This window comes from Rhinolophus hipposideros (genome assembly GCF_964194185.1).
Source record: "Rhinolophus hipposideros genome assembly, chromosome: 20".
In the NCBI taxonomy this organism is placed as follows: domain Eukaryota; kingdom Metazoa; phylum Chordata; class Mammalia; order Chiroptera; family Rhinolophidae; genus Rhinolophus; species Rhinolophus hipposideros.
Window position 1 is genome coordinate 32760134 of NC_138066.1, and position 9830 is coordinate 32769963.

The window sequence follows — 9830 nt, forward strand, 5'->3', positions numbered from 1 at the left end:
AAATCCTGGAAGGATTCCTCAGGACGTTCCTGAGATGTGTAAGGTGAAAAATAATACTGTGGTGGTCTAAGAAAAACAGAAGCCTTTTAAAGAAAGCTTTCCCTTTTCTCCCTACCAAGAATACAAGCTTATGGCCGGCCGGGTGGCTCAGATGGTTAGAGCTCCGTGTAACACCCGAAGGCTGCCGGTTCGATTCCCACGTGGGCCAGTGGGCTCTCAACCAGAAGGTTGCCAGTTCAATTCCTCGAGTCCCACAGGGATGGTGGGCAGTGCCCCCTGCAACTAAGATTGAACACGGCACCTTGAGCTGGCTGAGCTGCCGCTGAGCTCCTGGATGACTCAGTTGGTTGGAGCACGTCCTCTCAACCACAAGGTTGCCGGTTCGACTCCCACAAGGGATGGTGGGCTGCGCCCCCTGCAACTAGCAACGGCAACTGGACCTGGAGCTGAGCTGCGCCCTCCACAACTAAGACTGAAAGGACAACAACTTGACTTGGAAAAAAGTCCTGGAAGTCCACACTGTTCCCCAATAAAGTCCTGTTCCCCTTCCCCAATAAAAAAAAAAAAAAAAATCTTGAAAAAAAAGAATACAAGTTTATAATCTTTCTGGGAAAGCCTTGGGGGCCAGATGTGTTTCAGAATTTAGAGTAACACTCAGCAGGGCCTGGAGCAGTGCAAAGTAACCAAACGATATTTCTACAGCAAAATGTATGAATATTCATACCAATTTGGGTACATTTATGAATATTCATACTAAATCAGCCGAGTCGCCTACTTTGGATTATATTTTGCCGCCAAATTTGTCTTCAAAAAAATCCAGTTTTCACAACTTTGTGCATTTTCCAGTAAGGGACTGTGGACTACAATGGTAATGGCCAACATGTATTGAATAGGCATCTATTGCCTATTCAAACCGTAAATATTTGGTTTTTTGCTGACATTTATTGAATGCTTAATATGTGCCAAGCACTTTGTATATTTTGTCTTATTTATTCCTTTCAACAACCCTATGAAGTAAGTACTATCATTAGTCAGTTCTGACAGATAGAAAAATCAGAGGCTTACAGAGGTTCAGTCACTTACATGGGTTATACTGAACAAGTGGCAGAAATGGGGGTTGTAAACCAACTCTGTCTGACTCCAGAGCAAAAGTTCTAACCACTATATAATACGGTCACAGCTTGCAACTCTCTCACACTTAACCGCATTTTACCTTGTACCAATTATGGTCCCTTGGTACCTGTTGCTTCTACCCTTTATTCCCCCCCACCCCTACCCCCACACATACACACATCACACTCTTGGGGCTCTAGACCATATATTTGTGAATCCAGCACAGGGCCTGGCACAGCTTAGGTACTTAACATGTAGTAAAATGAATCAATACAATATTTCATACAGATTTCCTTTTTTGTTGGTATAGTGTTTTACTACTCTATAATAAAGAGACCAGACTATTTCTGAAAGGGCAGGTCTCTGGGTGATTGTATTATTTATTTAGTAAGGTGGTCAAGAGTCAACTCACTGGGTAACCTCACACAAAGAAAAACACTACTCCATAAGTACAGACTACAGAGGCCCAAAGATGGTCCGTGGGGTGAGAGGAATCCTCAGTCCATCCGCTCCTTACTACCGGACCATTGTTTTTAAGTACAAGGTCCATTAGCAATGGGGCAATGAACAGAAAACTTACCCTAGATCCAGAAGAAAGAGGCTCAAGCTTTAGATCTGCAGCATTCTGCAGACCAATTTTAGCCAATTTCTGCATCCATAGAATGGTAATATTTCCCACCTCTCAGGGTTTTTCTGAGGATTACGTGTGACATTTTCAGAAGTGTTTTGTAAATTGGCAAGCACTGTCCCGATAATTGGCACCTCACTTGCCCATGTACCTTCTCTCCTCTAGGCCTTTGCTTGTATTTTCTCTATCTGGAATACTGTTTCCCTCAACCAGGGGAAATCCTAGTTATTTAAACTCACGAAGAATCAGTTCCTCATCAGTAATATTAGTAAAATAATAGTACTATAAAAAAGTGACAATGAATGTGCACAATACCTGGCCAGAGTAAATGTTCAATAATTATTAACTCATTATTACTCATCTTCAAGGCTGGCTGGAATATTACTTTCTTAGCCAAGCCTTAACACCTCCAGGCATATTATTATTATCATTTAGTCATTTTTAATAACACCATCCTATGGAGTAATTCATACCTTTATTATACTACATACTAGTTTTTATTTTAATGGTTTGGTTACTCATCTGTCTAGGTACTACAAATGACGTCCTCTAGGGCAGGAAACATGCAGCACCTGTCTTGTATCTCTAGGACCTTGCATTCCATGGGTGCTGCAGAAATGGTTAACAGGTTGGAAATGAGGACATGGTAGCCAGTTACCCTTCCCCTGGCCATAGATCTTTAGGATTTCACCTCCTCCTCCTCCTCAGATATGCCTGTTTTCTTTCCAAAAGGCTGAGCCAAGCTTGGCACAAAGAATCTGCAAGTCAAGGCCTGAGAGCTGCAGAGGTTGGCAGCTGCTTAAAGGACCAGCTCATCAGCTCCCAAGGGAACTCCAGGAGGCCTCTAAACTGGGGAAGAGGAAGAATCGAGGGAGAGGTTAGCAGAAACTTTTAAGTTGGCATTACTTAGTCCAGTGCTCACTGATTTTTCCAAGGCAACACCTGGCTGCTTTTCACTGGCAGGTTGGCCGGATGGCAAGAGTGTGTCTTCTGGAGCCGCTCTCATGCCCTCTGGGGATGGGTGACTCAACTGGTCTTCCTACAGGAACTTGGATCCAAGCCTCTCCCCTCCCCAGCACTGGACTGCCCTGCATTGAGCCATCTCTTAATGCAACAAAGTTTAGTAGAACCTTGCTCATGGCAACTAGGCAAGTGCCCTCCAAGGATAGAGACCAACAAGTGTCCTGGGGTCCAATTCCCTGCTGTGCCTCAACTCTCTCTAAAATGATACATTGTTAAGATCCTTCTTCTCCCCTTCCCCAAAGTCCTATGTCCCACTGCCCTCTGGAGCAGCCCCCCACCCCCAGGGCCCAGCCTTTTGTCTGGGGCTCAATGCCAGCGAGAGATGATGAGTCCCCCTCCAGGTCATAAAATCCTGGACTAAAAGGAAAAATTGGAACTTGGACCCTAGATAAAAACCTCAATGGTAATGGACCGACTAGCCTGATTGGGGGTGGAGGAGTATTCTCCCCTGACCCGCTAGGGCTCCATGGGCCACCAACCACATCCCCAACCTTGATGATTTGAATTTGTAAGTCCAATCGCTTCTCGGCCTTTTGGCTAAGATCAAGTGAATTTGTAAGTCCAGCAATTCCAAAGCTGTTTGGAGCCCATTTGAAGGGAAATCCTTACTAGCCTCTTGGTAAAAACTAGGTTCCTGGGGCTTCACGGGAATAGGCAACCACCTTCCCTGGGGGCTGCTCCTTGATTACTACCAGAGTGTAGTAAACTGGCAAGGATGCCAGCCTGACATCCCAGAGGGTTACTACATTCTGTTTACGTAACAGAATTACGAGCTAATCCACTGCTCCCTTGGTGATATCTCAGCTGCCAGTTCAACCTCAGTTCCATTCTTTCTCTTTGGCCCTGAGATTCCCGGGCTCTGCTTCAGGTTCTATCACTAGCTTGATGTATACAACCCTGAGTTACTTAAGGTGAAGAGGCTAAAAGGACAAGCAGCAGATTATGGTAGACCAGTAGTTCTCAGCTGGGAGTGACTTGCTCCCCAGCCGGGAGACATTTGTCAAGATATGTTCTTTGGCAATTGGTTGTCACTACTGGAGGAGAGGAGATCGCTATTTACCTCTAGTGAGTAAGAGACCAAGGACGCTGCTAAACATCATACAATGTTCAGGACAGCCCCACGACAATAAATGATCTCGCCCCAAATGTGCCGAGGTTCGAAATCCTGTGATAGAAGACCGTGACTATTGAATGAATGTTAGATGGATTTGGATTAGAACCATTGGTCTGCTGTATGATCTTGAACATGTCACTGAACTTGTACAAACCTTAGATGACTCAGCATAGTGATAAGAACGCAGGTTCTGGAGTTTGAATCCCAGCTTTATAAACCAGCTCGTGGACCTTCACAGGATATCTCAGCTCTCTGAGCTTCCTCAGTTGCCTTAACTATGAAATGGTTTATTTCATAGGGATGTTGGAAGTTATTCATGGGAAGTGCTTAGCAACGCGCTCGACACACAAGTGCTCAAATGTAAGCTGATGTTATCACCACACTGGCCTCCTTGCTTTTCCTTCCACAGAACATAGCTTCTGTACCCACATATTCCATAATGTATGACATCGTTCTCTCTTATTTCCACTCTGCTGATACCCCAAACGCCTTCAGGATTTCTTTTCCTTCCCAGACTCCTAAGGAGGATGCTTAGTACCTGCGTGACTGTCTTTAAATTGCATATAAATTGAATCCATCTGATTGACTCATATTTTCGGTGTTGACACTAATTAGGAATATTCCTAGTTTCACTATTTCACAGAAATTTTACAATAAGTTGAGGTATAAAAGTTTTCACAAAATGGGTCCCACTTATAAGTTATTACTCTTTTTGAAACCGTTCAATCTGAGACAGACCATGTCTACCAGCTTCTTTGTGTTCCTTCTGTCCATGTTTTGCTCCTGCTAGGGCTTGGAGAAGCAGCAGCTGTGGTTATCAGGTTATATCTTACCTAGGTTATCGGTCCTCTTTAGCCAACTGGGCAGACTTTTAGACCACCAGATGCTTCGTGAAAAATCTAAGCAATTCATCACTTGGTTGGTTCACTTGTCCCCCATTCCCAAACACCCTTTTTATCCCTAGCAAAGCTAAGATTGTAAATTCTCCAAGAGCAGAGACTGTGTGCCTAAACCTGCTTTATTCAAGAACATCCTGGCACTCTAAGAAAGGATAATTGGGAATGAAAATGAAATTTACAAGTGGGGCTGAATGCAAGTGGATGGAGGCCTACTTCCACCTCTAACATGCTATGCAATTTCTTTGGGACTAAGTTTCCCCATCTATGTTACCTCAATTGTGTGGCCAAAATGAAAATAGGTGGGACAACACAGTTAAAGGTTTAGGCTGGCCTGAGGGGGAATCCTCAAGTCTGCAGCTTACCAGCTTTGTGATTGGACAAGTTATTTTGCTTCCCTAAGCCTCAGTTCCCTCATTTGCAAAACAGGTCTAATTTTAAGCACAACCCTGTGTACTTATAATTCACAGGGTTGTCAAGATAACGACATTAAAACACTTGGTACAGAGCTTGGTGCAAATTAAGCTCCTCAAAAATATTACATATTATTACACTAAATTTGAAGGGAGAAAGCACCAATTATTATTACTTAAATAAATCCACACTCCCCCTGGGAGATAAAGAGAACCCCCTCCTGTTCTTACAGTCATGGCAGTGCTACTTCTCAGCCCTGAGGAGTTCCTAATCACCAATGGCTGACCCAATATCACTTTCCTTGTCCCACCTGTCTACCAAGACCCTCCCCGAGGGCAAAGGACAGAGGCACAGGCATATGGGTTTAGAGAAACGTTGTATTTAATGGTAAAACTTAGCACACTCCAGCACTGGGCATGGCCTGAAGTCAAAGCAGCAGGGATGGGTAGGTGACCCCCATAGAGCCTCACATGGCGAAGAGGATGAGGAAGGCGACCATCAAACAGAAGAGCCCCATGGCCTCAGACAGGGCAAAACCCAGAATGGCATAGGAGAAGAGCTGCTGCTTGAGAGATGGGTTCCTGTCAGAGAGAGATCCATGGAAAGGAAAAGGTGAGGGCATGGGTGGCAGTGGAAGACACACATAGGTTTAGGTGAATGGGGAGTGCTGAAACTGGGATAAGGCCTAGCCTGCATATGTCCTGGGGATTTGGACAGGCAAGCATAATACCAACATGGTAAGTTTAAGTGAGCCAGGTTAGAAGGATATTTAAATTCCAATTCAGAGAAACCACAGAGGTTTCTTCTGGAAAAAACAGGAGGTAAATCAACTGGAAGATAGAAGGACTGCCTCCTGCTGAGGCTTCCCCCAAATAAGATGGAATTTACTGTGGGAGATGCTCTAGGCCACCCCCAAACTTACCTGGCATAGCCAATGATCAAGCTGCCAAACACTGTTCCAATGCCAGCTCCTGAACCAGCCACACCCACTGTGGCAGCCCCAGCACCAATAAACTTGGCTGCTGTGTCAATGTCCCGGGAGACAACACTGGTCTGGAACTCCCGTCTGGCCACCTGGAGTGGGGAGCTGTTGTAGGAAGGCTAGAAGGACAGGGAGAGAGAGGAAATAGGGAAGGAGAGAGAAAAAGGAGATAGTGAGGCACAAGGACAGGTGGCTGACTCCACCTTCCACCCCACCCACCTGAGTTCTGAAACTGTTGGCAAACTGCCTGTCAAGTACAGAAGGCTTGGATTGCAGAGCATTCTGGGAATTAGTTTTAGGGACCATTTTCAGACAGGGCTAGGGAAATTTCGTGGGTTAGGGAAACTTTACTTTTACAAGTGTCTCACCTATAATGCTCACCTTGGGGGTACTTAGAACTATTGAAGCACCCACCACAGAGTCTCTAACTCTCCTCCTACTTTGGCCTAAAGCAACTCAACTAACTCGAAGGACCTCTAGGGAAATTCATAAGAAAGCCCATACTCCCTTACCTGTTCCGATAGGATCTCTGGCCTACTCAGGAAGGAGGCAGACACAGGCCTGATCAGACCCCTGGTACAACAGCGGATCTGTAAAATCAGAAGGACACATCTCCCCAGATCAGGCAAGAGAAAAAAGCCTAATTGATGAGCTTCTGTCAAAAATTACTGTAAATATTATAAACAGAAAAAGCCCGATATATTTCAAAGTCAATTAATGTATTCTTGTTTCTACCCACTAGGCCTACACCAGACACAGCTGTCCTGAGACCCTGGTGTTGTCAGCAGTGGCAACCTTCCCATTTAAAATTGGGTACCAAAGTTCACTTCTATGGGCACAGCCCTAATCAGTATTCCAGAATGAAACACTCCACACTAACATCAAACCAGGTACAGGAAGGGTTTGAACCCAGATCACCAAAGGAATCAGTAGGAGGAAAGCTTATTTTGCTAAAATGGTACTCGCTGTTTCATACCCTGAATGGAGTGGATCAGTAAGACTGGTGAGGCTCCTAAAACAGCCATCTAAGCAGAGCCCTTTGTAACATGGCTTTCTTTTTTTTTCCTTCTTTTTTTTTTTAACAGGGCTTTCTTGAAATATATTTTAGTGCAGTGGTTCTCATACTTGGCTGAACACTGAAATCACGTGGGGAGTTCTAAAAAATATAGATGCATGGGTCCCACCCCCATTCCCAGAGTCTGTGAATCCCGGGCATCAGTGCTTTTTCAAGTTCCCCAGTTAATTCGAAATGTGTAGCGAAGGTAGAGAATCACGGCTTCAGTGAGCTGTCTTACTATAGCCAGTGGGCTGTCTTGCTATGGCCAAGCCAGACTGGGGGTAAAGGTTAGATTCAGACTCTCCGACCACGTTCCCAAGCCAAGATAGCTTAGTTTACAGGTCCAAATAAACAGGGGTTAACTGCATCACATCCTACAACCTCCCCAAAGCATCGTCAGGATGCCAAGCTCCTCTCGGTTCATTCATTAAACATTGATGGCACTACAGAGCACCCCGGAGCCGCAGCTTACCAGAGCCGGAGGAATGAGTAGTGCCCCAGTGGTCTGCATTTTTTCAGTCTGCAAAGGGAAAAAAAAAAATCCATTGACAGTCTCGTTATTTCCTTATAGTGGCGACCTTCGGTCGTCCCCTTCACCCCCGCCCGACCCCCCTGGGCCCCGCTCTTCCTTGCACCGTGCCCCCAGCTGAGGAGGGCATTAGAGGTCAGAGTGACAGCGCGAACTCCCCGGTCCACCACATTCAGCGCGGCAGGTCTGCAAAGGAAGGTCATGGAGATCGGAAGTAGAGGCAGGAGGCCCGAGCCCCAGGAGGGAAATGTAGCGAAAGAGGATGGTCTCCCGGGAAGATTGGAGGCCAATACTGGGCAGGTGCCGTGCAGGGTCCTGCCAGTTTTACACAGCTGTCCTCCGCCCGCCTCAGCCGGGACAGTTCATCGCTCATTACCGTTGGGAATTAACATTAATGGTTAAGGCTATAGATGTCCACCATCTCTCTCGGCTCTGGGGCAAATGCCCGTCCACACAGCCCAGCCCATACCCCTGCCGTTCGCTGGCCCCCGACTCCAGGTCACCTGCACTCCCACAGCCCTGCTGCCCTTGCTCAGACCACGGCGCTCGCCCCGCTCAAGGTGACTGACTCACCCAGCAGCTTTAGCTCTAGGTCTCAGCGCTCAGCTTTCCCACCCACGTGTCCCGGGGTCCCCCCACTCTCATTGGCCGCAATCCTCCCGTACCTCCATTGGTTAACGTCCTCAATACCTCCTTTCTTATTGGTTTTCCCGAGCTTCTTCCTCTCTCTCCACAGGAGCTTCGTGGCAGTACCCGCCTTCATGCGGGTGAAGGCGGGGTTTTCCTCTGAGATCTGGCTTCCGATTGGTTAATCCCTGAAACGCTCAACCATAGAGACGAAGGGACTCAGAGGTTCCATAACCTCCCGCACAAAATGGCGACTAAGGTGGAAGCTGCAGAAAAAGGCGTGAGAGATGACCGGACGCCTTACGCAGACAGACACATGACCTTGGACCTGCGCCTTCATTCGGTCGCACCGGCCTTGAGGCACGTTGCATGTTGGGATTTGTAGTCGGGTCGTAGGCTCCAAGGACGACTGAGATCCCGCGAGACGTTCCGCCTGGAGCTGGGGGAGCCAACGCCTTTGCAGTAATACCCTCGCTAGTGATTTGCCGAAATCTTGCTTCCACCATGGAGAATAAAGGCTGCCCGCTGGCTTTGAAAGTTCGCTGATGGGCGAGCGCGCCTCTGTGGGCTTCTGCCGGTGTTCAGCAGCCATGCACCAGTAACCAGATCTTTTTAAAAAGTATTATTTGTATTGTAAAAACAATATTCTAAGGATAAAAACGAGCAAAAGATAGGAATAAGCAGTTCACTAAAGTATCATAAAGAATGTTCAACTTCACTAATCAAAGAAATAGAAGCTTAAGCTCAACATTTCTCACTTATCAAAAGAGCAGAGTTCTTTTTATTAATGTGAGCCAGGCAATCTCCTATACTACTGCTGAGAGTATGAATTAGAAAACTTCTTGAAAGCAATTTGGCAATGTTCATTGAAAGGCTTTGAATGGTGCATTCTCTTTACCCAGAATTTCTTGAGGAATTGAGAGCCTTTTAACTCTCCATCCTCTTTGACGCAGGAATATTACTTCTGGGAATCTATCCTGAAGAAATAATCAGAAATGCAAAGATTCTATTTGATGTGCTTTACAGCGTTTATCGAAATTGGAAACAAACATAATAAATGGTTAAATAAATTATGGTATCTTCACTTTGTGAAATAAGCAGTTATTTAAAATCATATATCTAAGAGTTTTGAGAAAATTTTCGTGACATAAAACATGAAAAATGCAAAACTAGCACTGAAAAAATATGGAAAAAAGATTGGAAGAAAATAAAACAAAATATTAACAGTTCTGGATAGTACAATGAGCTTGATTTATGAGTATTACATTTATACATTAAAGATTATACTACTCTGGATAGTCTGGACTCAGAAAAACTTTAAGATTGAGGCGATTTAAAATATCCTGCCAGCATGATACAATGGAAAGAGTGTGGAGTTTTGACATCACACAGACTTGATTTCCTATTATGGCTCTGCCACATAACTGGATATGTACCTCTGAGCAGA

The 9830-nt window shown here is 45.5% G+C and overlaps 1 protein-coding gene across 3 annotated transcripts; it reads right to left on the reverse strand.

Moving 5' to 3' along the window:
- Positions 1–5553: 5553 nt before the first annotated feature.
- Positions 5554–8415, reverse strand: ATP5MC1 (ATP synthase membrane subunit c locus 1). 3 transcript variants are annotated; one of them, XM_081028201.1, is made up of 5 exons: positions 8330–8415; positions 7700–7747; positions 6683–6760; positions 6111–6289; positions 5554–5769 (listed from the first exon to the last, which is right to left on the reverse strand). In XM_081028201.1, exons 2-5 carry the CDS (start codon positions 7736–7738, stop codon positions 5655–5657), a joined length of 411 nt encoding a protein of 136 aa, XP_080884327.1. In that variant the 5' UTR covers positions 7739–7747; positions 8330–8415; the 3' UTR covers positions 5554–5654. The 3 variants fall into 3 exon arrangements, with proteins under 3 accessions (XP_080884327.1, XP_080884326.1, XP_080884328.1); XM_081028200.1 differs by having other exon boundaries at positions 8260–8366; XM_081028202.1 differs by lacking the exon at positions 8330–8415 and adding an exon at positions 8226–8318.
- Positions 8416–9830: the final 1415 nt, after the last annotated feature.

What these genes read in the sequence shown, in the direction of transcription:
- ATP5MC1 (XM_081028201.1), bottom strand. Translation starts at nt 7,738, where the DNA reads ATGCAGACCACTGGGGCACTACTCATTCCTCCGGCTCTG. An exon ending in CAGAGATCCTATCGGAACAG is followed by an intron (nt 6,290 to 6,682) that starts GTAAGGGAGTAT and finishes CTGTCCTTCTAG; the next exon opens with CCTTCCTACAACAGCTCCCC. An exon ending in TTGATCATTGGCTATGCCAG is followed by an intron (nt 5,770 to 6,110) that starts GTAAGTTTGGGG and finishes TCTCTCTGACAG; the next exon opens with GAACCCATCTCTCAAGCAGC.